Consider the following 27,883-nt stretch of genomic DNA (forward strand, 5'->3'; position numbering starts at 1 on the left):
CGGGAGTCTCCCGGTCATTGGCTCCAGAGCAAGGAGGACGAGAGCAGGCATGTCTCCTATTGGTCAACGAGCTGGTCAATCGGCGGGGGTGGTGCGGTTCGGCGGCTGAGGCGGTCAGCGGTGAGTGGGGACCGGCACCGGGGAACCGGGACCGCTGGGCCTGGGTCGGGCCCGCCCCGCCCCGTCCCCCCCCCCCGGGCGCCGCCCTGGTGCCCGCGGGCCGTGCCCGGTGCTCCCCCGGCTGCTCTCCGCGGCGGCGGGAGGCGGAGGGGGGTGGCGGTCCCGAGGGTCCCGGTCCCGGTGGTGGCGGCGGTCCCGCAGCGCGCTCAGGCGCGGCTCCCCGCTCGCAGGTGGAGATGCTGGAGCGCAGCCTGGTGCTGTCCGCCCCGGGGAAGGCCATCCTGCACGGGGAGCACGCCGTGGTCTACGGCAAGGTGAGGAGGCCCCGCGGCCGCACCCCCCCCCCCCCGGCCGCGGTCCCGGCGCGGCCGCGGCTGACGGTGGCTCCTCGCCCGCAGGTGGCCCTGGCCGTGGCCCTGGACCTGCGGACCTTCCTGCGGCTGCGGCCCGCCGGCGGCAGCGTCTCGCTCCGCCTGCCCAGCCTCGGCGCGGCGGCCAGTTGGGAGAGGAGCCGGCTGCAGGCCCTGCGGAGCGGCTTCTCAGGCAAGCGGCGGGGGGGGGGGGGGGGGGGGCTGCGCCGGCCTCGGCCGCCCCGACGGCGTCCCCGGCGGCCGCTTCTGCCGTTGCTGCTGCCCCGGCTGCCGGGACCCGGCTGCGTCGCTGCCCGTGTGCTCTGGGCCCAAAGGGGGTCTCGCTGAAGCCGCTCGGAGCGGAGGGCTCGTGGGGAGGATGGGGACGTGGGGCCCGTTTTTCTGCCTCTGCTCCCCCCCCCCGCCAGCCCTTGCTGGCGTTTCTGCAGCACCCCGTGCTGGAAGGGAGCGCCTGGCTGCCGCGTGTGCCGTCCCGCTCTGGAGGACCTGGCGTTAACGCCTGCGATCTTCACAGCCGCTGTTTGCTTAGCGCGAGGCAGAACAGAGCGTCAGCGCGTTGGTAATCCCTCAGCACAGACCAAAATTCGTCTTATGCTGATGTCTGCTCTTATCCGTTTGGATTCCTGGCTTCTGCGTGAAGCACATCAGAATATTCCTCACTCTTTATTAAAGGACTTGTGACTTGCCAGGCTCTGTGTAGCGGTGGGTGGGCATACTGAGGGGTGCAAGCAAGGGGAGAACTGCTAGAACACCGTGCCAGTGTGGGGATGCAGAAACACTAGGTTTTTCAGAAGGACTGGTGGAGACTTTGCTTCTATTTTATCACGAGTCCTTGGGTGGCAGCTTTATACATGAAACACGCTGACTGGCTCACAGTCTGTTGTGCCTACTATAACGGGAGATATTGTTCTTGTAAATACTGCTTTCAAGTTTAAAAACTCACTGGTTTCTAAGTGTTTAAATTCTGCCCTGCTTGCTTCCACAGCTGACTTTGATGAATCTAAATCCCCCAGCGTAGAACAGCTGAATACATTGAGAGAGTTTGCTGGAATCACTGCTGAATCCTCAGCTCCCGAGAGCCTTGCTACTCTTGCCTTTCTCTATATGTGCCTGGCTATTTCAGCTAAGTATGGGTAAGGTTATTTTCCTGTAGCAAAATAAACATGCTGTCTTGTGTATTGTGCATCATTAATTGCTTTTACGAGGTCACAGAAAGAAACCAAACATCTGAGGTGAAATGAGAAATTAAAGAGAGTCACACTTAGGTTCTGAGCACTCCAGGGGCAACTCTTTAGGGCTAAGCTGCACTTGGTGGTGGTGGTGGGGAGAATGCCAAGTGCCCCAAGCAGGTGGGGGAGGGATCATTTGTTCTATTTTAGACATCTACCTTTGAGATGCTTAAGTCCCACCCTTCCTGTACAGACGACAGAGACAGACATCCGCCCCATCCCTGGCAGGCAGTTCATCTCATCCTGAATTAGGTTAGAAAAATTACCGTGGAAACATACTTGAATTAAATGTCTGAGCTATGACTGCTCTCTCTGGTGGGCTGAATCTCTCTCAAAATATGGGAACTTGAGGTAACCACAGGTAAGGGCTCTCCCAGTTTCTAAACTTGACAAATGCAGCTGATGATAGTACTGTAAGTTATTGAAAACTCACTAAGAGTCAGGTGTGATACAGCACTGCCTGCTATTGCAAACGAGGTCAGAGCCTGAATTCAATATTCATAGCAGAGGAATCAAAGGTTAAAGAATTATTTGTAGCTTTACTGTGTTTTCCTTTGCCGTCTCTGAGCTTCTTGGTGATAGCACTGGTGCTGTGATCCACTTGCTCTGAAACTTACTGTTCATATCCCTCACCAGCCAGTGGAAAGCTCCTAGGTTTGATGTTAGGGACCGCAATGCAACCTGCGTGCGTTCAAGCAGAGACCAGGAGCACCTGGACACAAACACGTGTGTGTATTTCATTTTCCCATCAGCTCATCACTCTAGTAAGATGCAACTATGCAGTTATTGTCACGTTTACAACGTTTACAGCAATCTTTGAAGGGTCTCTTTATGGTGCTACTCAAGTTTTTGGTTACTAAGTGCCCCTGCTAGCAGCTTGACAAGCTGTGCTAATCACAGATCCAATTCAGCAAGGCTTTGTTCTAGCACAATGGCTTAGCAAGGCTACTCAGCTGTGCTAACTGAACGCTCGTGAGGCCCACGTCTGTCGGATGCTTATGGATGTGCTGAGGTTGCCAATTTTCAACTAGCCTGTCCTGTGATCAGTCCTAATTGGCATCTCTTGCCTTTGAAATGTTGTTTCAAGATGGAATTCAAGGTCATTGTATATAGCCTGTGTGTTTGTGTTTCAGAGATGTTCCAAGTGTGGACATAGTCGTGTGGTCTGAGCTGCCCGCAGGAGCTGGGTTAGGTTCAAGTGCTGCCTATTCTGTTTGCTTGGCGGCAGCCCTGCTGACTGCGTGCGGAGCCATTGCCTGCCCTCTGACTGAGGGGGAGTCCACAGCCAGGTAACACATCTGGGAAGCCTCCCCGCCTTGTGTGCACAGCACGGGGGTGGCTCTTGTTTCCAAGGTGCCCTGCTCACTGACACTGGCACACCGAACAGGCGGGTTAATACCCACTAAATATAATTCATGCACTTCAGTGCCTGAAGTAGTGTTTTACACAGTTATACAGGTGCACAGAGATGGGATCTAGGATTAAGATTATAATTAGCATGGTTCAGGCTGTTAGGGTGATTTGCAGGGAGGTTATACTTGTTTGCATGAGGCTGTGACAGTCACAGTGGCATACAGCTGTCCTTGCTGGCTGGTCTCCAGGATGGGCAGTTTGGATCAGCACATCCCACGATGTGATTGTTGTGCCCCTGTCTTTCTTTTCATCTGAGCCTGCACTGGCAACTGTCTTGCACTCTCTGGCATTCCCTGAGCTCAGGATCTGGTTGTGGCTCTGGTCACAGCAGTAGTACCCCGAGCCCAGCTCCTTTCCCTTCCTGACCTGTTGTCACCCTGTGTTCCCAGCAGCAGAGGTGTGTCCTGTCCCTGGACTCTGAGCTGTGAATGGTGTGTTTACAATTCACTTCTGGTAAAACAACTGGATGCAGAGACTGATTTAAAAAAAAAAAAAATTGACCTACCTTTTGTTTTGTCTAGTATAAGATACAGATGGTTTTTTTTGCAAAGAAAATAAAATATATGCTTTAACTTACAGGAACTTTTTTTTTTTTTTTTTACCTCTATTTTCTCTTTGTCTCTGAGCCTCTTCTAGGTTCTGCTTTCTGTCCTCCAAGGAATCAAGGATCCTTTCTGTTTTGTCTGCCTTTACACATTGATTTCTTTCTGCATGTGGCTCGTTTCCTTCTGATTTCCTGCCTGAGCTTTCCCTTTTCCAGTGGCCGGTGAGGGGGAGTCTCTTTCCTAACCTCCATCCACTTCTGCCCTGTGTTGCTTTCACTTGACGTTCAGGCTTGAAAATCTGATCTGCCCTGCTCTGTGTCCAGGGAAGCTATGTCAAAAGATGCATATCACAGTTGAGTGCAGAACCCTCTATTGTTTGCTCTGTGCCAGGTGCAGCCTTTTATGCTTGGCTTCTTCTGATTTTGTGTCGGCCTGAAAGTGAGACAGCCAGAAAGGGCAGCTGCGTTCTACTTCAAACCCGGAGTTTGTAGACTGACCCAGAAACACCTTCCTCGAGCGGAGCTGTCTGTGAGCTGCGCTCAGGCAGATCTCCCAAATAGTCATGCTATGTGAGAAATGAAAGGCCAGTTCCAAAGCAGACAGCAAGCGGGAAGGATGCCTTCATTCCCTGCTCACGCTTCTTAGCTTCAGCTTGAATACAGCATGATTTTTTTTTTTCTTCCAGCTGGCATGCAGAGGGGTAAGTGAGAGATGGGGGTGTCAGACTTCCGAAGGTTTTTGCTTAACATTGCAAGAAAAGAACAGTGTGATATAATGACTCCTGCGTAGAGAAGAATCGCAGCCTCTCAAAGAGGATTAAAAACAAGTGGTTTACAGCAAACTGCGCTTCTATTTTGAGTAGCAGTAGTGTGAGCTGTTTTCCTGAATGCTTCACGGATTAAATATTGGCAAGTGAAATTAAAGGTGTGTGCAGAAGGATGAAGAAATTCAGATGAGGCCCAGGAACTGGAGATTTAAAGGAAAATGCTGCCAGGTAGCAGGTGGCTCCCAGAATTTCTGCCTCAGCATCAGTCAGTGACTGTTCTTGTTGTTTCATGTAAGACTGTGTGATACTTATCCAAAATTCATGTTTATGCCTCTGCTGTACCACATGGTCCCTCCTCTGGGCCTCATTCTAAAAACCTGTTGAATGCGTGTTCTCACTGCACCAAATATTAGCTGTGACTTCTGCAGAATACAGCTGATGCTGGGATATCTGATGCCACTGTGCATTAGACCGTTTGAATGGTGGCTTGGAACGTGCGCTGTGTGTCTGTGGACTATGTAGAGGTGACAACAGTGTGTTCCAGGAGAAGGGCAGAGATGCATATTTATGTGCCTACGCACGCCTAAGTGCGTTGTGGCAGGGGAAAGAGTTCTTCCCTGTGGGACATAGAACTTTCCCTTGTGGTTGCTGGGTTTGAGCTGGTCCTTTGGCATAGAACGAGTGTCGGGTTTAAGCTGGTGAGTCCTGGGGTGGGGTTGTGTGGATGCATGCGTTGCGCATGTGGCCCCAGAGCTGCTGGTTTTGGTGAATTACTAAGGAAGAAATCGTTATGGTGGAATTGCAGTGAAGTTGCAGCCAGGAAGTGCTTCATAACTGGCAGGTCTGTATTTGCTTTTTGTACTGCTGCAACCTGTTAATTCGTACGTTCAGTTAGGGACCTTGATCCTCGCTGAGTCTGACCCAGCACCTGCTTTTAAGACAGCGGAAAGCCATGCTTCTCTTCCTGTGTTTTTAGTGTAATACCCTGAAGATCAATATTAGGATCCGTTCTGTGTCCTAAGGGCCAGCACCCAATGCAATTTGAAGTGTTAGAAGTTAGTCCTTAAAAACCAAAATCTTTACAGGACATATTAAATCAGTTCTAACTGTATCTTTTGACCTAATTTGTGAGGATTTTGCAGCTGAGCAGCTGACAATTAGAGGCAGAAATTGCAAGTGTAAATTGCAACTTTTGATATTCTCTTCTCACATGATGACTTCTACATCTATGAATACACTGTCCTGCGTGTTGGTGAGCAAGTTCACAGGCCGGGATGTGTGGTAACACACAGTGTCAGGGAGATGTGGACAGGTCCACACTTGCATTCAGTTAACTTTTTAACTATTTACTCGGCCAGGATCTTCTCCCTGAACCTGTCTCTGCTGGTGTGCCGAGGGAGCTCTCGGTAACCCTTGTGTCCTTCGTGCTGTCTCTGTCTGTGGAGCTGTGCCAGTTCCTTCTTGCGGGGCTGGAAGCGTTTCTGCTTGCTGCTACGTAGAAAAGGGCTGAGTGCTGTTTAGGCGCTGTGAGCAGCGATGCACGCTCTCTGCTGAATGAATGCAATGCGTGACCAGTGATGAAAGGATTCATGGCACTGTGAAAGGATCCACAGCACCTGCTTGCCCTGTATGGTTACTGCTGCTTTTGTATCTGATGTGGTCTCTGGTGGTTCTCTCTGTCACTCTGCATGTGCTGGTTTCAGTTGTGTGTTTAAGTCATTTTTCTTGCCTTTCAGGTGGACAGAAGAAGAGCTGAGTTTAATTAACAGCTGGGCTTTCCAGGGCGAGCGAGTGATCCATGGCAATCCCTCGGGTGTGGATAATGCTGTTGGTACTTGGGGTATGTGCTTGCTGCTCCCCAGCCTTGACTGTGGGTGCTGAGGAGAGGCTGGCAGGGTGTGTGGCAGAGCAGCAGCCACGTTTCTAGTCTCTACTGCAATCTGTACATCAGCTGTGGGAACGTGGTGAGGGGACGGCAGAGTTGCATTTCTGCAGATGACAAAGACTTGCTTGGGGCTGCTGCAGGGAAACTGGCTGGAGCAGGTTGCCTCGCTGCACTGAGTGCAGCAAAGGGACCAGAAACTCCCAAATACATATCTTCCTTTTGACCTGAGGGGAGGGAGTCCTTTTCTGTCTTGGTTTGCTCCATCTGCAAGCTGGGGCTGGAGCCAGCTAGGGTGCTGGGAAACTAGCTGCGTTGACCTCAGAGAGCTCTGTCCCCCAGGCAAGTGCCATGGGGCAGAAACCCTGTTGTAAATAACTGAAACGTAAATGTTCCGGAGTGAACAGAGAAACACAATCTTGTCCCAAGGATAATGCAGTAGAAAATGCAGTCGGACAGCTGTCATTTAGTTTCAATTAGCAGAGATTTCCCATTGTTTTGGAAGTATCCTTTGAGACTTTTCCTTTTAATAATCTTTCTAATGAGACCTAATCACAGTGCCTCTGTAAAAGTAGGAGCAAAGCGAGACATTCCTCCTGGACAGCAAATTCCATTCTGAAAGATGACTGCTGACGTGAATGCACATGTTCAGACCTGAGTCCTGTTTGAAACCTACATGCTCAGCTCTACCCTGGGGAATCATTGCTTGATTCCTTTTTCAGTGAAGATTTAATGCTGGCCAAACTCTTTACCATTTTAAAAAAAAAAAAAAATTACGTAATCCTGCAGTGGAGGAGAGCAAAGGGAAGGACATTGGGTTAACTGTGTCCGGCCAGACCCTCTCATTAAGTCAGCAGGGTTAGGCAAATTCATGCTGTCTGAGAAAATGGTTCATTTAGCTGGTGTGTCTTGCAATTACTGTCATATGCTCTGGGTGAGGTTCTAAAGATGAAAGACCTTCTGTTTCTTACAACATTGTGTTATCTTGGGCTCACAGAGTACTGAGACAATGCATGTATTTTACTTTAGGTGGAGCCCTGAGATACCAATCAGGAAAAATCACATCATTAAAGAGGTAATATTCAAGTTTAAAAATAACACTTACATACAGTGGGTGGAATATGTCAAAGATCTATTGGATGGATTTTATAGGGTATGAAACTGATGAAAGATTGCTAACAGCCTGGCAGAAGGGTTTGGTAGCCAGATCTTGCTGTTGGCCATGGGCGTACAGGTAGCTTGAGTGTTGTCTTGGCTCGGGGCGGACGAGCACAATGAAATGTTTAGTCATTATCTGACATTAGATGAACAGAGCACAGAGGATCAATATTAATTTCATGGCATTATGGGCAGCAGGAACGGGTCTGCTCCTGGCAGCAAATGACATTGGTGGGGGGGGGGGGGGGGGGCTTTTTGCTTACCTGGTGGTAGAACTATGTGAAAGCTGCAAAGAGCAAATCCAGGTCCTAAATGTTCCCTCTGCCTCCTGCCAATGAAGTATAATCTGACTCCATTAAAATCTTTCACAGTGCATGAAATTGCTCTATTAGCAGTTAATGGCTACTTCTGGCTAGCCTCACAGATAGTATTTTAAAGGAAAGATTTTAGTTGAAAAACATGGATTTCAGTAAATATGTTACAGTCCTATTTATGGAGCTGGAACAGTTGTTCATTGTAACTAAGAGGAACAAGCCTGAACCCAGCCCATTTAAGCACCTGCTTAACTTTCTGAAAACTAGTGAAACTCCTTATCTTAGGTGTCTTGCTCAAATACGTCTTTCGAGGCAGAACGAACAGCAGCTGTGTGATGGATGTTTGGCAGCTGCTGGAGTATTGTGAAGGAAAGAGGCTAGGAGATGTCTCTCGTTGCTTCCAGGGTGCCGACGTTGAGGATTTTGCTGACCAATACGAAAGTCCCTCGAAGCACCAAGGTCCTGGTAGCTGATGTCAAGGACAAGATCCTGAAGGTGCAGTGTCTGCATGGTTACAGCTGACGGAGATGTGGGCTGCGGTAGTGCAAGGAGATAACCCTCGTAAGCTCATATCTCCTTGTGCAGGACTGCAGGGCTCATGGGGATCTCTTGCAAGATGTCTCCTGCAGTCGCTGTATTCCTGCCTCCCACCAGCTAACAGCCAGCTGCTCTCACTCCAGTTTCTGCAGGTGTGGGCAACTTACCATTGCCTTGCTCTGCGTTGGTTTTCTCTGTGAATGAGTAGCTCCAAATGAGATGAGGAGTAGTCCAGCCTCAAAAGACTGGGCCCAGTTTCATCACAGTAGCAGTAGGTTTCGGGGAGCAGTCATCTCACGTCTTGCCTCTTCTCCCCTTCTCAGTTCCCTGCTATAATGAACCCAGTGCTGGACTCCATCAATGCAATTTCTCAGGAGTGCCAAAGTGTTCTGGAAGCGATGCCTGGAAATCCATCACCAGAGTATTACCCTGTACTGGAGGTAAGGGGCTTGTTCGCCTGTATTTTTAGACACCGTTATAGCTGAACATCAAAGTGTCATTTAAAGAACATTAGGTCTGAAAAAGAATTTGATAGCAGGAAATATTCAGGTCAGTGCAAAACCACGGCCTGTGTGTGTTGCTCTCAATACCCTTCCTGGAGCCAAGGGACAGAAGATGCTGCTGGTGTCTTTCCACAGCTGTGCACAGGGAGGGAGGGAGTGGGCCTGCTGCTCTAGGGACTCAGCTCTGGAGGTTTTGTTTCCCTTCACTAAGAAACACTGAGTGACTTCAGTTTGAGATGCTGCCTCCCTGAGCTGCTGGCCAGCCACGCTCATTCTGGCAGCGGCTGTCGGTGAAGCTACCGCTTTGTCATTGCCAAGGCGGGAGCGAAGAGCGGAGAACCCAGCAGCCACTGGTTTGTGATGGACTGGTTACGAGCCAGCCCCCATTGCTCTGTTCGTCTTGGCTCCAGAGAGTAACAAACAGAGTTGTGCCCAGAGCTGACCTGACATTGATGCATGAGGTGCATACAAAGATCTGTGTTTGTCTTGGCTTTGTTCAAGGTAGGAGAGGCTGCTGTGGTGGGGGGAAAGGCTCTTTCAAGTGGAAGTAGTACTTTGCAGCGCTGAAAGCACTGTAATACTAGTTCATAAGACTGTGTGGTAAGGACGTGTGGCAGTGTCCCAGCTGAGGCAAACCTGGCCTGGCCCCGGACGCCAAGTGATTTGGGTAATCGGGAACCATTTAGAACCAGCAGTACAGTCCTTGTTGGTGTCTGAAATCCCACCCTTCAGCTCTCCCGCAAGGAGCTCTGCCTGTCCTTACTCTTGCTAGCTGGAGATAGCAGGATGTCCCCTCCGCAGCCATGTGTGCGCTCCAGAGGTGCAGGGGACGGCTCTCAGATGTGACGAGGAGCTTTCTGTCCCAGGTCTGCTCAGGGTAGCAGCATAGGGTCAGTCTGTTAGGGGATGGTTGGCACAGCCTTTTCCACTTTGCTTTAGGCTGTGTTGCACTTCACTGTGAGTGGGTGGGCAGAGCCAAACAGCTCTTGCTGGGACTGCAGCAAGCCCAGGCGGTCTCCCAGAGCACACAGAGATGGTGTAGAGGGGGTCGGTGCCAAAAAAACTGGTAAGGAAACTTCATGACACCCACTGAGTAGCTCAGCCGTGATCCTGTAAATCTCAGGCACGTGCTAATGAGAAGTTCATACAGGACTTGTAGTAAAGTCCTTCCGCTCCATGTGTGCCAGGAGGGCGGTGGCATTTCTGTATGTGGGGTGGGCTGGTCCTAGTGAGGGCAGAGCTGGTATCGGCTGGGGGAGATTGAGAGTCTGTTCCACATCCTCATTGCTAACTTGAAGAGTGCTTTGAGATCTCCACATGAAAGATGCCAAAGAAGCCTAGTATACCTTCCTGGGGAAGCAGCACTGCAGCCAATTGGTTTCTCTCTTGTGTCTGAAGCACAGTTGAATATATGCAGCTTTTATATACATAAATATAAAAATATATATTTGGCTGTTTCTGAAACGTGCGATTCTGAACAGCATTGTATTTGAACCATGGAGCTAGTCTACTGTGTCATAAGCTGTCATCTGATTCCTGGCAGATTTTGGATCAGGAGATGACAGGTGTCTTGAATCCTCATAGCTCTGTGCCCTCACTCAGGCGTATAAAGGGGCTTCTAGATGGACGTCTGTCCAGTCCAGCACAAAGGACTTGATATATCCACTCTGCATGCAACTGGCTAATTCATCTGCCTGCATTTGTTGAAAACGCAGTACAGGAATGCTTTGGAGGGGGGTAGAGGGATTGTTTCTGCATCCATCCCCTCCTGTGTAGTGTTGGCAGGAGACCTGTGTGAAGCTTGGGAAGAGCGATATGACTGACGCCTGCCACGCTGCACCGTAGGTCCTACTGCTCTGCACGCGCGGCACCTCTCACAGCTCGCTGCGTGCCACCCAGGCTCATTAGCAGTCAGGAGCTGGCTCTGGGTGGAAGAAGGAGCACAGGGCGCCCATTAAGGAGCCTGTTTGGAGACTGGTCCTGTCTCAGCTGCCCCGCTGCTTGTGACGCTGTCAGGGGTAGCAGGAGGAACAGTAGCTGCGTGCTGGGGAGATGATCTAGTTGCAATGCCAAACCAACTTTGTCGACAAGGAGTTTCCCCCACCGATGACGCGGATGAGTTGGGAGGACACTGCTATTGCGGGCCTCGTGGGTCTGCCGTCTGCTTCCTGGCCCTGCTGCAGGCTTGCTCTGAGAGCGTGGGCCGAGCACTTCCCTCTGTTCCTTAATTCCTCACCTTTAATACTGTAAAACTGGGAGGAGAGAAACGGTAACTCCCACCCCTGTGTGTTGTTATCCCTCACCTGGGCCACTTGCACTTTGCTGCCATGGCAGCTTTCTCCCGAAGCAGCAGCGTTGTGGCTGGCGGGGGCAGAGATGCGCTGGCTGCTTGCCGGAGCTGGGCAGCGCTGCTCGGAGAGTGGCTTTCACTGCCCTCCCCAGAAGGGAGGACCTTCTTGCACCCGCTCGTGCTGGGTGCCAGATTCCTAGCATGGTGCTGATGAGAGGCCCCTTGGCTTGCGGCCCAGGCCCTGCCCACGCGAGGAGGGAGAAGTGCTGCACAAGGCAAGCAAGAGGAGGTAACTTCATGTCACCCCTCCAACAATGCCGTTTCTGTCAGAAGTCCCTGGTTTTAGCTATGCTGGATGGATCGCAGAGCAGGGCCAGGTGACAGCCAGGAATGAGAGATGCTGGCTCAGTGCCTTTCCCACGGCCAGGAAGGCATTTGCACAGTGTCCTGTTCAACACTTGTGTGACAGGGGAGAGGTGGAACAGCCAGGACACATCAGAGGCTCTGATTTAGCGCCTGGCATAAATGCCTGCGGGCAACTTGCTGTGACCTGGGCTTTCCCTGAGCTGAACAAGGAGGTCCAGGAGCTGTTGCACCACTGTGGCTGTGGTGGGTAGCATAGGCTGGGAGGGGGACGGGGACAGGTGAGCAGTGCAGGGCGCTCAGGCACTGGCCTTGGCCTTGCTGGTCAGTGCTGCTGGATCCTGAGATGCGTTCGTGGTCGGACTCCCTGTGGGAGCGAGATGGCTGTTTGGGGGTGGCTGGGAAGGCAGAGCAGCTCCCCTGCTCCTTGCTGAGGAAGCCGTCCCCACGTACACTCAACTCCTGTGTATGCGGTTGCTTTTAGGAACTGTTTGATATAAACCAACACCACTTAAACGTGATTGGAGTCGGCCATCCCTCCCTGGACAGGCTGTGCCGGGTGACGGCCTCGCACGGCCTGCACAGCAAGCTGACCGGGGCCGGCGGGGGCGGCTGTGGCATCACCCTACTGAGACCAGGTCAGTAACCGTTTGCTCACTTTGCACGTCCTTCCTCCATTCCACACGACCCCCTGCCCGTGGGGTCAGATTTGGGAGCAGACTGATATAACACTATTCCTTGCATGGCCGTGGTGGGATGCGAAGCCATGTCACGAGCATGGGACGGTGTCTAGCAGAGCAGCCTAGCAGCGTAGTTTGCTGCGTTCCACACAGAGGTGATTCAGCGCATTTATTACATGTGTCAGATCTTTAGGCCATTGGCCCTGCTCCAGCAGGCACGTCTTGAGTCGTGCAATAGCCTGTTTCTGCCTCCCCGCAGTGGCCTAGCTGACTTTTAACTGGCTGCTCTTGCCTTCCTCTTGGCAGACACCTCCCCGCTGGCCGTGGAAGCAGCCAAGCGAGATTTATGTGCCTGTGGATTTGAATGCTGGGAGACCAATATCGGGGCCCCTGGAGTGACCCTGCACTCCTCCTCGGCTCTAAAAGCAGAAGTGCTGCACGCGCTCTCCATGAGTTAAACTTGTGCCTCTGGCAGAACTGAGCTCTTGGCACTGCATCCTTGGAGCGATAGATGTTTGTGCCCTGATGCCTGGAAACTTCTCTCTGACTCTTCTCTCTCTGTGTGGCTGTGGGTCTCTAGGCTCAGGTGAGGAGCCAAGTCCAGGCCTGGTATAATTGGGAGCGGGAACTACGGTGAGGACCCAGGAGTAACTGCTTGCACTTGCACTAGGTGTGAATTTGACCCAGCCTCTCAAAATCCTATTTTGAATTTACTTACTGAACTGCTGTGCTAATCTCAAGGGGCAGGAGAAGAGGGTCTTGGCTGGATTCCAGCTCGGATAATGACACTTTGCTTGGTTCTCCTGCTTCAAATGCACGTGGTGTCTCTTCACTTCTCCCTTGGCGTCCTGCGAGGGCGCAGCCAGGCTGGCATGGCGGGCGTGCAGAGTGCTTTGATGTTTGAGGTGAAAGGCGTCTTGGCAGCTCAGGGCTTGACACTCAGGTCTCCACCATTCCTGCTGGACCGCAATTGAGCGTGGAGAGAAAACCTTTAAATACAGCTCTTTCTTGCTACTAATTAAGAGTTTGGATAATTAAAATGGAAGCAACAGTACAATTCTAATGTAGTTATCACTGTTTTCCCCTTTCCCATAATCTCTGTTTCTGTCTAGGCTGATAAACCGTTTCTGAAATTCTGGTTGCTGTTCACGTGCTCGGGGTCTGGTTCAAACAACTGTCATCTGCTAGGAGGGTGGTTAAAGGCAAAAGAATTCTTAAAATTTCTATTTGCAATAGCTGTTTTGGGCTCTCTTATGCTTCAGTCATAAATGAGCATGTTCTTAGCCCCTATCTGTTGTTGGGTATGTAAAACGTTATCTATCGGGGTAGGTAAAAACTAGTGTTCGGTAACAGAGCAAACACAAATTTACTTTACTTTATAATAGTTTTTTCAAGTAGAATAATTTTTCCCTCTGCAAAAGGTGACCATAATTTGCAATTGACAAACTATAAAACCTAAGTGCTTTTAAACTTATTGCACTGATGTGGTTTATAATTTTGAAATTTTAATGAGTCTCACCACTGAACGAGAGGGAATTGGCAGGTAAGTGTCTGAAGCCAGAAGATTTTGAAGTAATAAGCTGACTCGTAGTGGCTGTGGTCTCTTCCATACCTGCCAAAGAGATTTTTGTCTTTGTTTTGTTTGCCCGGATGTTCAAAAAGTACTTCATTCAAAGCTGAGTGATAAATTGGCAGAAGCGGGGAAGCTTGCCTTCCCCTTTCAGTATAGGAATAAACAGTCAGGTGCGAGAAGCTGAGATCTACTAGCTCTAAAATCTTGGCATCATGATGACCAGGTTTAGTTCACTGATCAGAGATAAAACTGTCTCTGGTTTTAATAAATTGATGTTTTTTAAGTGCAAAGTGTTCTTTGATAATTATGCTGGATACAAAAGGAGAAAAGTACCTTACACTGCTTCAATAAAAACAGGTTTCAACTGCTGGTTTTCTACATGTCTAATTACAATTCCAATTTGCATCCAAGAACAGCTTTACACTAATCACAAGTCAAAAAGCCTAATAAATAATTTACCGTTTTCTAATACAGTGTAATCAATGTGAATATCTGAATGCATGTTGACTCTAAAACTGCTTAAATGTGTCTGTAGTTTCTCCTGGTTAGCACAAAGAAATGCCACATTCAGTGCGAAGAAACTTAGCTTCAAAAAAACATGTCTAGGGTTGATCCTCATTAGCTATTTTCTTTAGAAGAAGACCTAGCAGTCACGGTACAACTGCTGAAGGAGTGCAAAGCAAAAGAATTGAATAAAAATTTTGGTTTGCTGATTTAGATTATAATTAAAATGGGTGATTTAAATAGATCAACCCTTTAGCCAGTGCAGTGAAATTAATTATTAAAAAGGCTCCAAAATGAGCATATTGCTGATGCCAGAGTAATGTGACCCCATTTGTCTGTTTGTGAAATACATTCCCCTCCCCGTGCTAGCAGGCTGCTCCTTCCTCCCAGAGGCTGCGTCTCTCGCTGTGCTGCCCTGCTGCCGCGGGCCGGTGTCCGTGGGTGCCCGACTCCGCTGGCGCACTGATGCGGATGCAGCGGTGTCCTGATCCGGACATGCGAGGTGTAGGTCCCAGCACCGGAGGAGCGATTCTCCCCGCTGTGCGTCGCCTCCCCTTGGGTGGGGGCTGCAGGATCCCGGGAGCTGCCGAACCGGCGCTGTGCTGGAAAAGCATCTCTCCCCTTAACCGGGCACTCTTCGCAGGGTCACCTTGGAGCCTGGCCCGCCAGAGTTGTGAGCTGTAGGTCACTGTAGCTTGGCTGGGGGAGAGGGTGAACCAAAGGTCTCAGTTATGCCAGTGGATTTCCCTGTGTAAACGTGTCTTTTAGGTATGCATGATGCCCTCTGCTTCCCCTGCGCATGCCCTGGTCTGCAGTCCGCTAGCTACGGCGCTCGCCTTGGGAGTAGGTGAGGCTGCCCTAGCGTTCCTGGCTGGTTCTTGCCGTGTCCTGCCCGGTTGTAGGAACCCTCTGCTCCCAGTGAGCTTGGTTTAACCTTCCCTTCTACCAGCGGTTAGGAAAGGGGCCACGTGAGCGCTTCAGGGAAGTGGCTGCTGCCATGACCTGTGCTGAAAACAGAATTGCGGTGCGGTCATTGACCCAAAGCCCCTCTGCGGCGATGTCTAGATGTGTGGGTTGTGCCCAGCGCTGCTCCTCTGCCAACGCCGCTGGTGCTCGGGGGGAGCTGAGCTGCTTATGCTGCAGGTGTGGCAGCTCCGCGGAAGCTGCTGCGTGCTCGGCTTGCAGCCGCTCGCCTCAGCCCTGGTCTGAGCTGACCCTCAGCGTCTGGAGCCAGCGGCAGCCGGTGCCGTAGGCTGCCCTGAGGGTAATTTTGTCTCCATCCACTTCATGCCAAATGTCACCTAGCTCCAAATCAAACACAAGCATGGGCCCACTGCCTTGTGTTTCCTGTTCCTGGGGACGTGTCACCAGGCGGGAGCCTCCCAAGCCTCAGGGACCCAGTGCTGTGTTATCCTCTGATGTGGTCATCTGCGCGGCAGCTACGTTGGCTTTGTATCAGCTGCCAAAGAGCCACCTGACGGTGACAACCTCCAGCGCTGGCTGGGCCCTGAGATCAAGGCAGTAGCTAAGCAGGGGCCGGCCGCTATGGGCCCGCTGAGCCGCACGCGTCCTTCGGGACGCAGCGGAGCGTCTTGAACGCGCCGGCTCTGTTTCCTTTTTCATCTTCTAACTGTGCCCGTAGCTGGGGGCCTTGGTGCTGTCCTGAAAAGGCCCCGCGGAAGTTTGTGACCTGTGACGCTTTTGTCTGCAAACTCTCAGCCTTAGCCTGCCGCCGTCTCTGGTTTAGTTGTGGGTGAAGACGCAGAAGTGACGTGAAGGAGGTGGCTGAGCGCGGGGGCTGCGACGCTGCGTGAGTGGGGGCGCAGCGGGCGCTGCAGGCGCAGCTCCGCTGCGCCCTGGGCTAGTTGCGAGTAGCCCGGTTGTGCCCAGGGGCCTCGGCCTCTTCCCTTCGGTCTCCGCCACCCAAGAGGGCTCAGCCGGGCCTGTTGCTCTTGCCCTTCTCGTCCTTCTCTGGTCCCTGCCGGAGCGGAGACGTGCAAGTCCCCGGCCTGAGGGGGCTTGTGGCAGGGCTGCGATGGAGGGTGCCCCCCGGCACCGCGGCGGCCGAGCACGTTCCTGCTGCGTGCCGCAAGGGGGGAGTGCAGACCGGCTCTGCCCGCGCCGAGCGTCCGCTGCCTCCCCTGCGGGCCGGGGCCGGGGGGCAGCGCTGAGAGCAGGGCCTCGTCCTGCGGCGCCCCGGCGGCGGGGCCGCGGGAGCTCCCCGGGAGGCTGCGCGCGTGGAGGACGGTGCGCGGGCCTCGCTGGCCTCGCTCCCTTTGCCGCCGGGAGCAGAATCGCCTAAGTCAGCAGCTGGAGCCGGTCCCAGTTTGTTAGAAGTAAGCGCGGATTTACCATCCATCTGCGAGCTCCTTTATTTATTCCTCCCTCCCAGGCTCCATCAGGGAGGCTTCAGAGGAGCCTCGGCGCAGGCAGCCGGCTTACCGGCGGGGATGTGGCGCGCACCCGACGCTCGTGTTGGCGCAGGGCGCCGAACGCGCCTCTCCCGCCGCGCCGACTCGCCACCGTCTCCTTGCGGTCGCGCTTTCGCGGGGAGGCCGCGGGCTGACCCGTCCGCGGGCGCGGGACGAGGCCGGCGCGTCCTGTCCCCGCTGCGGGAGGAGCCCGGGCCAAGCGCAGGAAGCGCTCGTCCCAGGCCGCGAGCGCGGCAGCGCTTTCCCCTCCTGCCCCTGCTCCTTTCTCCTGTCTCGCTTTATGGATGTGTAGCGGAGCAACGATTGCTGCTGAAGGATTAGCCTGGTAATTTGGCTAATTTTTCTTGAGCTTCATTTTTCACGTTATGAGCTTTGCAAAAAGACTAACGATCCCAGTTTTGCCTCTAATAGCCGGCACGGGAACGGGGAGGGGAAGCGAGGCTCCGTCCTTCAGCAGAAAAGGAAAAAAAGAAAAACGCGCGCGGGCGTCCGGAAACGTGCTCGGGGTGGGGGGCCGGGGGGGCTCCGGGCGGCCGAGCTGCCAGCCGCGCGCGGGAGCCGCGGGTCCCTCCTCCGCCCGCGCCGGACCCTGCCCCAGGCATCTTGCCCCGATCCCCCTGCCCGAGGGAGCTGGCAAATCCCGCAGCTCCTCGGGGGCTTGAGTTGCAGCCCCCGGCGGGGTGGCCGTAGGTCCCGGGGGCCGCGAGGTCCCAGAGCGCCGCGGCCGGGCGCCCCCGCGGGCCGGCCGGGCCGGGCTGCAGCACCCGCGCGCGGGGCCGCGGTGGCGGGTGCTCCCCTGCCCTGCCAAGCACAGATGGCATTTGTCCTTTTCTAATCCGTGTCAGCACCGGCTTCTTTCTGCTCTGATGAATAGATCCTAAAGAGGCAGTGACATTATTTGAGATAACCGAACGGGGGGGGGAAAGGGTCAGCGGCGGAGAGGAAATGTCAGCGCGCAGTGGCGGAGCAGGGGGCAGCGGGCGCCGCCGGCCCCGCTCCGGGGCTCCGGGGCCGCGCTCGGTCCGAGCGGGCAGCCGGCCGGGCCCCGGCCCTCGCCGGCGCGAGGCGCGCGTCTTCCCCTCCCTCTCGCCCTTCCCCTTCCCCTCCCGGCCCGCTGGAGGTTTTGAAAGTTAAGTATTACCGTCTGCTTTGTTGTTGCCTAACTACGACAGACAAATTGAGAACTAGTTGTCAAAATGTCAGTGCACAACAAATCAACATTCAAAATGAGTCGCAGCGCTATGTGGTGTATAATTAAAAAAAAATCCTTTTTAGAAATTTCAGCAAGCGTTGGCTCCGCTTTATATTTGTCTGTGTGATTAATAAAGGCAGCTAATTTTCAGACTTTAAAAACAGCTAGAAAATAGCTCCTAATTACATATTAGGTTCCAAGCGGCCCCCGCTGAGCGAGGCTGGTATTGGTGGGCCAGAGAATTTGGCAGGGGCTTAATTACATTCTGAGCATCATCTAATTTTAGTTAAATGTAATGTAATCAGCAGCAGATGTCTGAAATAAAATATGAATTATGAATATGATGAAATTTCATTCTTGAATAAAAAAAGTAATTTGCTATTTAGTTCATTAAAGTCGCAGAGGTTTATTAGGGAGCAGGTATACGGTGCGGGGGGTTGTATCAAAATGGTATTCCAGAGAGTAGGGAAATTGCATTAAAGGTGCTAAAACATTCCCGCGGGACGAGGCGGCGGTTGGGAATTAACCTTTGCAGAAATAACGGAGCCCCTGGGCGGCGTCGAGGGCTCGGCGTCCTCGTTCCCCGCGGGGCCGGGGGCCGCCGGCAGCGTCCCGGCCCCGGCGTCTCCCGCCGCGCCGCCGGCAGCCCTTAGCTGGGCCGTCGAGACGGGCTCGCTCGCTCTTGCTTTTCCCGCGGCCGCAGCACGCCTGGGTCCCGCGGCCGCGTCGCCTGGGCATCTCTCCCCTCCGCAGCGTCTGAGCTTTCAGCTCCTGAAGTTTAAATTGCTTTTCTTAATTCCCCTGTGGCCTGGGCTGACAGATAAACATCTTCCGGAGATGGAGAAAGATGGCTGGCTCGTTGTTTCCTTGCGTTACAGATGCTGTCGTTTTAATCCCGCCTAGATGCCGGGGGAAAGCCCCGTCCCGGGGTCGGCTGGGGCTGCGGGCGGCAGCCGGGGGGAAGGCGGCGCGGCGTCCCGCGGGGCCCGGCCCGCTCCCGGCGCCCGCTCCTCCGCTCGCTCGCGTGGGTTCGCGCTCCTCCCCGTTCTATTCATCAAGGGCATGACAGCTAAAATTCATTTGAAGATGAAGAAAGTGCCGGCTAATCCTTTCTGGGAGACAGTGATAGACTAGCGGCTCGGGAAGAATTGCACAGCAGTAATGAAATTAGGCTAAAACTGCTGGCGGATAGCAGATAATTGCCCTTGTCTGTCACTAGGAATAACATCTCCCAAATCCAACACAATGATTGTTAAACTTGCAGGAATTTATTTTATTTATTTTATGTTTGTGGTTTTGTTTTCTAAAGGCTAAAAAGAAAGAAAAAAAAAAACAGAACAGGAAGAAAGGGCGGCGAGCGGGAGCTGTTCGTCCTGCTCGCGGGCGCCTGGTCGGCGGCCGAGACGGGCCGGGCCGCAGGACGCCGGGGCGCTGCCTCGAGCCTCGGCCCCGCGTCGCCCCTGACCAGCAGCCGTTTGTTTTGTAATTGATGGCGGGAGGCAGACAGCGCAGGTGAGCGAGCGCGCTGGCCGGCCACGGCCATGTTTTATGCGCCGGGGCTGGCACGGGTAATTTACTGCGGCCGGCAATAACATATTTCACTTTCCGTCTCCCAGATGAAGATTACTAGCGTTTGGAAGTGCCTGCGCGCACAGGCGGCTCTGCTTGAGCGCTCGCAGCCAGCTGAGCGGGGAGAGCGCGCGGGAACCGCCGGCCCCGTGGCTCCCGCGCGCCCCCGGCCCCAGCCGCAGCCCCCCGCAGCGCCGGGGCAGCCTCACCCGCGCGCCCCCGGCCCGGCAGCCGCGCAGGCAACAACGCACCTTCCCTGACATTTCATGGGGCCGGGCGAGGAGCTCGGTGGCATTTCGGAGAGGGGCTCGGGAAAGGTCAGAGGGTGCTGAAGGTTGCGGGGGTCGGCACGGAGCGGCGCTCCGGCACGTCTGCCCGCGGCCCGGCCGACAGCTCCGGAGCGCGAAGCGCGCTCGCAGCCCCGGCGCCGCCTGTTAACACCGCCTGGCGTTTCAGCTCCGGAAGGTTTCCTTCTGCCGGAATAACGGGCTGCCGCGTTCCCGCGACGGCGGCGCTGCCGAGCGCCCGGCGCAGATCCGCACGGCTCCCCCGCGCTCCGGGCGTCCGGCCCTGCCGTCCCCCCGCGCCCCCGGTGACGGCGCTGGGGTCCCGCGTCCGGCCCCGCTTGCTCGCCTGCCCGAAGGCCGGGCCGTTCGCCGTTGCGTTGTGCGGGTCCGGCGCAGCGGCGGCGCGGGACGGGGATGGGCGCCTCGGCGGCAGGGCGCTCCCACAGCCGCTCCGCCAGGTGTGAAGCGAAACGTCCCTAATGGTGCAATTAGACGGGAACAGCTATAATGCTCTTTCTCCTTCGCTTTCTTTTTCTTTTTAATTAGCGGTAATAACACCCAGCCGGGTGCGGAGCGCGCCGGGGGGGTGCCGGCTGGGCAGCCCGGTGCTGCAGGAGGGATGCACCCTGCTGCACCGTGCCGTGCCATGCTGCGCCGTGCTGCGCCATGCCGTGCCGCGCCGCGCCGTGCCACACCGCGCCGTGCTGCGCCGTGCCATGCTGCACCATGCTGTGCTGCGCCGTGCCCTGCCACGCCATGCTGTGCCATGCTGCACCATGCCGTGCTGCACCATGCTGTGCTGCGCTGTGCCATGCCACGCCATGCTGCGCCGCGCCGTGCCGTGCTGCACCATGCTGTGCTGCGCCGTGTCGTGCCGTGCCATGCTGCACCGTGCCATGCTGCGCCGTGCCCTGCCATGCCATGCTGTGCCATGCTGCACCGTGCCGTGCCGTGCTGCACCATGCTGTGCTGCGCTGTGCCGTGCCGCGCCATGCTGTGCCGCGCCGTGCCGTGCTGCGCCATGCTGTGCCGCGCCATGCCGTGCCATGCTGCACCGTGCCATGCTGCGCCGTGCTGCGCCATGCCGTGCTGCACCGCGCCATGCTGCCCTCCCACTCGGAGATGCCCCGCGCAAAGGCCGAAGGAGCGACGCTCACGCCGGGGGCTTTAAAAACCAACAGTTATCGCCGTCCTCCCCGCACAGCTCTGTTTGTCAGCTCCTTCCCTCGTTGCGTGCGCATCTGCCAGCAAAACGTGTGATTTATTCCGCTCCCGAGACGGGAGCAGGTGCTCTTGGCCCTCAGAATCGTGCCGAGGAGCCGCGCTTGGCTGCCGCCTCCAAAAACGGCACTCCGTGACGCTGCTAATGCGGCGGGGCCAGCGGCGGGGCCCGGGAGCTGGCGCCGTGCCCTGCTCCGCGGCCACCCCCTGCGCGGCCGGGGCGACCCGGGCCGGCGCCGCCGGCCTCCGGCTGCACCCACCTCCGACACCGGCCCCCGGCGGGCTCCGCTTCGGGTCCGAGCACACCGCGCGCCGTCGCCGCTCCTGACGCTGCCGGAGCGCTTCTGCAGCGGCCGCTGGTGTGGGAGCTTCGTTAACGGATGCTAACGTGTCACCGAGGCCATTTGTCTTCATTTGGTGCCAGGCGGCAGGATGCCAGCCGGGAGCCAGGGCCGGGCGCGGATCCCCGCCGCTGGTGGGGAGCCCGGCCCCGCGGGTCACTGCAAAAAGGTCCCGCGTGCAAGCAGGTTTGCTGTCCCGCAAGGGACTTCGGGGGGTTTAGGGAGGGCAGGGCGAGCGGGACCCTGCGTGCTGGTGACGCCAGAGCCACCAAAACTGGCCGACGCCGGGCAGCGCGGCCCGTTCCCGCGCGTGTGTTGCAAAGGTTGCGGCTCCGGCGCCGACCGCTCGCCCTGTCCGGGGCCGCCGGCGAGGGCGGGTGCTCGGTGCAGCCAGGCTCTGCGCATCCATCCGCTCCTGTGCGGTTATTCTGGATCGGCGCCTGCGGAAACGAAGAAAGAGCGCAGCCCGGAGGCACGCGGGCGGCCCTGGCCGGGCCGGAGGTTTCCGTGCGCCTCCCGCGTCCGCCGGCGGCCTCCCTGCTCCGCCGAGCCCCGGGGTCCTGCTGGATTCCAGCATGGAGCCTCTCCACTGGAGCTGCTGGTGTGGAGCTGCTTAATTTCTGATTAAGGATTACTGTACCATCGGCTTCAGTTTGATTGCAGATGTTTTTAATTATATCGTATAAGATCGTATTATGTAATTGCATTTATCTGATTGAAGCCTTAATTGTAGGATTTCATAATGGTATGACTGGGTAAATATACCATTGCGTCTGTTGTCCCCCAATGAAAATTAGGTGCTTCATGTCTTTATTGCATTATCCTGGAGAGGAGTTTAAATTGGGAAGAAAGAAATTAAAAGAGAGAGAAGAAAGGAGAGGCAAGGTGGTCTCCCCCGTCCCCGGCAAGCACGGGCCTCTTCCAGGTGGGGGACGCGCAGGAGGCACGACGGTGCTTGGCCCGGCACTGCCTGCTGTGAGCTGCTGGAGGCTCCTGGAGCGTCGCCTCCTGGGTGAGCATCACCTCCTGCATGAGCATCACCTCCTGGCCAAGCGTTACCTGCTGGCCGGGCATCGCTTCCTGGCCAAGCATCACCTTCCAGCTGAATACCACCTCCTGCGTGAGCATCACCTCCTGGCCAAGCATCACCTCCTGGCTGAACTTCACCTCCCATCCGGGCATCACCTCCCATCCGGGCATCACCTCCCATCCGGGCATCACCTCCCGGCTGAGCGTCACCTCCCGGCTGAGCATCACCTCCTGGATGAGCATCACCTCCCGGCTGAACGTCACCTCCTGGATGAGCATCACCTCCCGGCTGAACGTCACCTCCTGGGTGAGCATTGCCTCCCCAGGAGCGTAGCATCCCCCACAGGCAGGGCCCGGCTGCCCACGACACATCCGGCAGCTCAGTCCATCCCCTCCCTCGCTGCATCGCCCTCCCAGAGGCTCCTGCAGAGCGGCAGGTCCGGGAGCTTAACCCAACATTTCGGGCATGGCTGGGATCAGGGCGCTGCTGCCCTGGAGGTGGCAGAGCAGAGACCCGGGTGATAAAAGATGCCCTAAGCGCTCTCAGCGTGCGCCGGCTTGGCCCGGCCCGGCTGTGCCGCCCTGCCTGCCGCGGGTGGGCAGAACAGCCCCTCACCTTCCCGCTGCAACCCCGGAGCTGGTGCTTTCTGCAGTGATTTTTGCAAGATCAATGTTGCAATTATCATTTTGTTAACGGCGGCTGGTACAATACATTAAAGGTGATTACAATTAAAGAACAGGAGGCCGGGAAGCCGCTGTGCCATCGGCTCCGAAGGTGGAAGCTGCAATTAGACCTAATGGAGGAGCGGAGCCAAAGATCCTCCTGACACCTCGCCGCCGCCGCGGAGCAGCCTCCGGCCGTCGCTGGCTCGGAGCGCGGTTAGCGTTCAGCAGCCAGGCGAGGGAGGCAGCGAGGGGCTCGGCAGCTTTCCGCCGGGAAGGCAACGGAGGCGGGAGAGGAAGAGTTTCCAAGGCGGAAGGGCGAAGGGCCGGTGCCGGGGCCCGTCGCGGGCCGGGTTAGCGGGTGTGCGCGGCGCTGCCGGGAGCGCGCGGGGCGCCGTGGCGGCCGGTCACGGCCCAAACCTGGCTGCTGCTCCGCGCTCGAGCTCGCCCCGCTGCTGTCTTAAAGCTGGTTTTTAAATAATCTTTTTTGTTGCTGTTGTTGAGGGTGGAAAGAGGCACTTATGTAAAATTAATATTTCCATTAATAACGGCACACAGCAAAATAATTGGAAAGCCCTCCACCTTTATTGCAGGCCACATGGTTGCCCAGGAAAGCGCTAAGGAAGCGTTTCCGGCGGCGCTAACGGCCGAGGAAGGGGCTGCCGGGGCCCAGCCTGGCAGGAGACGCCGCTCCCTCCGGGGCCAGGGCTGGGCCAGGGCTCGTTAGCGCGGAGCTCGTTAGCGCGGGGCAGGACCAGCCCCTCTCTGGGATTTCGCAGCCTGTGAGCGAAGCGCTGCTGGCGCGCGGCCGGGCCGGCCAAAGCGTGCGTTAGGCAGAGGGCTGGCTCTGCTCTGAGCACTGGCGCGCTCGGTGCACCTCACAGCTGGCTTTTGCACCTCCCAGCAGGAATTAAAGGGAGGTTCAGGTTTTTGTTTGAGCCTTTTTTTGGTTATAATCCGCAACCTGTGGTTCGTATGGTGTCTCATCGCTAATAGGTTTAGGATTATTGGAATATGCACAAATCCAGAATCTAGCTGTCACTCTGCTCGGTGCGGTAAGGTGATTTCATTAGGATTTAGGTTTAGAGAGCAGCCTCGCTCTCTCTCTCTTTAATATTATTTTTATTCAATTACATCAGCAATTCATGAAACTTCAAAGACGTTTCATCAGCACAACCTAAATGCGGTTGGATTGCATTATTGAAAGAGGAAAAGAAAAAGAAAACATAAGCTAGTGCTTTAATGGAATTACTGAAAGGGGCTTTTTAATTAAAAACAAAGGTTGGGGATGAGGTCTATCCATAATTTAGTGCTGCTGGATGTAATATCTGCTGGTGGTTTAATTTTAATAAATGTATGTATTATTAACGGTGTGATCTATATTTCCTAGTCCGGCAGGAAGGACCCGGCTCTCCCCACAGGTAGAGCTGTCAATATTTGCGGGCGACGCCGGCACGGGGCCGCGGGCGCCGGCACCTCGTCCCCGGCGTCCCGCGCGCCCAGAACCGCCGGTTGAGGGGATGCTCTCCCGCCTGCCGGCGCGAGCTGGGACGCGAAGGGGCAGCGTCCCGAGAGGGCGGCTGCGGGGCCGCGGGCCAGGCGAGAGATGGGCTTTGCGGGTGTCGTTTCCCACGCCCGGGGCTGCGGGGCCCCCGGTGTCTCCCGCGGGGTGTGTGGGCGCCCCGGTTCCCGCCGCGGTGCCCCGGTTCCCACTGCAACTCCCCGGTTCCCGCCGCGGCGCCCCGGTTCCCCGCCGCGGCACCCCAGTTCCCTCTGCAGCTCCCCGGTTCCCTGCTGCGGCTCCCCGGTTCCCCGCCGCAGCTCCCCGGTTCCCGCCGCGGCGCCCCGGTTCCCGCTGCAGCTCCCCGGTTCCCCGCCGCGGCACCCCGGTTCCCCGCCGCGGCGCCCCAGTTCCCGCCGTGGCTCCCCGGTTCCCCGCCGCGGCGCCCCGGTTCCTGCTGCAGCGCCCCGGTTCCCGCTGCAGCTCCCCAGTTCCCCGCCGCGGCGCCCCGGTTCCCGCTGCAGCTCCCCGGTTCCCGCTGCGGCTCCCCGGTTCCTGCTGCAGCTCCCCGGTTCCTGCTGCAGCTCCCCGGTTCCCGCCGCGGCGCCCCGGTTCCTGCTGCAGCTCCCCGGTTCCCGCCGCGGCGCCCTGGTTCCTGCTGCAGCTCCCCGGTTCCCGCCGCGGCTCCCCGGTTCCCGCTGCAGCTCCCCGGTTCCCGCCGCGGCGCCCCGGTTCCCGCTGCAGCTCCCCGGTTCCCGCCGCGGCGCCCCGGTTCCCGCGCCGCCCCGGCGGACGCAGCCCCCCGGCGGCGCCCCCCTCCCCTGCCCTCTGCGCTGCCAGGCGACGCACGCTAATAAAAACAAATTAACTTGTATAAGCATTAATTTCCCGGCATACATACATCCCGGCCTCATTATAACGGAGATCCCAGGAGCCAGGGGTTTTGGCATATTGTAATGAGGCGCACGCCGCAGTAAAAGTACTTCTAATAGGATTTATTTACTGTAATTGTGATTCGAGGCACAGTGCCATCGCCCCAAGAGCTGGCGGAGCGCGCGGCCCGGCGAGGAAGGGGCGCCGCAAGCGGCGTGCAGCGAGCGTGGAAAGCGCGGCGGGCCGGGGAGCCGCCGGCCCCGGGGCAGGGCTGCGCCGCCGGCCCGCTCCGCTCGGCCCGCCTGGGCGCTCGGGGGCGCGAAGCCCCCGCCCGGCGCCGCCGGAGCCCCCCGGCCGCCCAGGGGCCAGCCCGGCCGGCTGCTCACCCGTGTTTTCCTCCGGGGAGAGGTGAAAGGGGAGGAACGCAACGCAGCTCATGGGGAAGTCGGACGAGCGGTTACGGGTGCAGCGGGGCCGGGGTGGCGCTGGGGCCAGCGGGCCCGCGCTGCCGGTTAGCAGGGGCTGGGGGGCACCAAGCGGCGGCCCCGGCGCCCCTCCACGCCACGCCAAAATAACCCCGCGCGCTCGCCGCCTTCCTCCTGCAAACTTAGCGATACTTAGGGCAGCATCTCCCGGCACGACCGTCGCGAGGGTCTGCGGCTCGCAAGCTTGTTCCCGTTGTCTTTGGCGCCAGGCACGTCGCGTTTCCCCTGGGCAGCAGCCTGGCGGCCGCCCCGGCCCTGGCGGCACGCGGGGTCCGGCCAGCGCAGGCTCTGGCCGGGGTCGTGGAGAGCTGCAGGCTCTGCAGGGACCCCCAGCGCCGTGGGAGCAACCAGCTCCATGGACCCCCAGCATCACGGGACCCTCAGCTCTGCAGGGACCCCCAGCACCATGGGATCCCCCCAGCTCTGCATGGAACCCCCCAGCTCCATGGGCCCTCCAACTCTGCAGGGACCCCCAGCATCATGGGATCCCCCCAGCTCTGCATGGACCCCCCCAGCTCCATGGGACCCTCAGCTCTGCAGGGACCCCCAGCATCATGGGATCCCCTCAGCTCTGCAGGGACCCCCCAGCTCCATGGGGCCCTCCAACTCTGCAGGGACCCCCAGCATCATGGGATCCCCCCAGCTCTGCAGGGACCCCCCCAGCTCCATGGGACCCTCAGCTCTGCAGGGACCCCCAGCATCATGGGAACCCCCAGGGTCATGGGACCCCCCAGCTCCATGGGACCCCCAGCTCTGCAGGGACCCCCCCAGCTCCATGGGACCCTCAGCTCTGCAGGGACCCCCAGCATCATGGGAACCCCCAGGGTCATGGGACCCCCCAGCTCCAAGGGACCCCCAGCTCTGCAGGCGCTGGCTCGGGCCCGCGCGGCCCTTTCCCTCCTCCTGCCTGCTGCTCGCCAGGAATTCACGCTCCCGTTCACCGTGTCACACGTTCACAAACCCCGCTTGGCAGCCCCCACTGATTTCCTGCCAGGCGGGGAGAGGGGAGGCGGCGGCAAACCGCGATGCCCAACCGGCGCCTCCAACCCAGGCGGAGGGCTCGCCAGGCGAGAGGCGCCCGCGCCGCCCTGGCGCTCGCGGTCGGACGGTCGGGCGCCCCGAGGCGGGACGAGGGGCCGAGGAGCCGGCAGCCCTAGGCGCGGGGCAGGGTGGCTGCTGCACCGGCTGCTTTGCAAAGCCGGGCGCGGGGCGCGGGCAGCCGCCGGGGCGGGCGCCGGACGGCTGGCGAGCAGGGCGCCCCGCCGTGCCCGGCCAGGAGCCGCTTCCCCGGCCTCCTCAGCCGCAGCCCACTGGACTCGCGCCTTTCCTCGCGAAACCAGCGCGGCGGCCTAACGGCGGCGCCTGAAACGAGAACGATAAAAGGCCCCGGTGGCACCGCGCTCGGGCCGAGCCCGGCGGCGCTGCGCTAAGGCGCCCAGACGTGACGCCCGCGCGACGCTGGCCGGGCTGCTGCGGGGCGGCCGGCGGCCCCGTGTGGCGCCCGGCCCCGGCACCGGCGAGGGACCGCGGGGCAGAGCCCTTCCCGGCCCAGCAGCGTTTGCAAACAGGAGACGTGACCGAAACGCGCAGCAAACGACTGTGTTTTCTGCAGCACCGTGCTTTTCTGCAGCATCGCATTTTCTGCATCACTGTGTTTTCTGCAGGACTGCATTTTCTACAGCATTGCATTTTCCGCATCACTGCGTTTTCTACAGGATTGTGTTTTCTGCATCACTGCATTTTCTGCAGGATTGCATTTGCTGCAGCATTGCGCTTTCTGCCACATTGCATTTTCTGCAGCACTGCTTTGCGCCCCAAGATGTTCCCTAGAGGCCACTCAAGCCCCTGCAGCAGCGGACGCGAGATGGGAAATGTCGATGCGGGTTTCAGGTAGAAACCAGGAGATTTTTCCCAATTGAGTCAAGTTTATTGGTTTCAGCCCTGCGGGCGCTCAGCGCTCCCAGCTCCCACTGAGCTGGCCCCCCGTCGCTCCCTCCCGCCCCGGCGTCCCCCCGGACGTTTCCTGCCTGCTCGCGCGCCCT

General features: G+C 57.2%; 1 protein-coding gene across 3 annotated transcripts; it reads left to right on the forward strand.

Moving 5' to 3' along the window:
• The first annotated feature begins 27 nt into the window (after positions 1-27).
• MVK (mevalonate kinase) lies at positions 28-24,348 on the forward strand. 3 transcript variants are annotated; one of them, XM_068911696.1, is made up of 11 exons: positions 28-120; positions 351-434; positions 519-663; positions 1,477-1,624; positions 2,854-3,009; positions 6,181-6,284; positions 7,356-7,401; positions 8,203-8,293; positions 8,659-8,775; positions 11,976-12,129; positions 12,478-14,113. In XM_068911696.1, exons 2-11 carry the CDS (start codon positions 357-359, stop codon positions 12,627-12,629), a joined length of 1,191 nt encoding a protein of 396 aa, XP_068767797.1. In that variant the 5' UTR covers positions 28-120; positions 351-356; the 3' UTR covers positions 12,630-14,113. The 3 variants fall into 3 exon arrangements, with proteins under 3 accessions (XP_068767797.1, XP_068767798.1, XP_068767800.1); XM_068911697.1 differs by lacking the exon at positions 12,478-14,113 and adding an exon at positions 22,088-24,348 and having other exon boundaries at positions 29-120; XM_068911699.1 differs by lacking the exon at positions 2,854-3,009 and having other exon boundaries at positions 29-120.
• The last annotated feature ends 3,535 nt before the right edge of the window (positions 24,349-27,883 follow it).

Source organism: Struthio camelus, chromosome 17 (genome assembly GCF_040807025.1).
Source record: "Struthio camelus isolate bStrCam1 chromosome 17, bStrCam1.hap1, whole genome shotgun sequence".
Taxonomy (NCBI): Eukaryota; Metazoa; Chordata; class Aves; order Struthioniformes; family Struthionidae; genus Struthio; species Struthio camelus.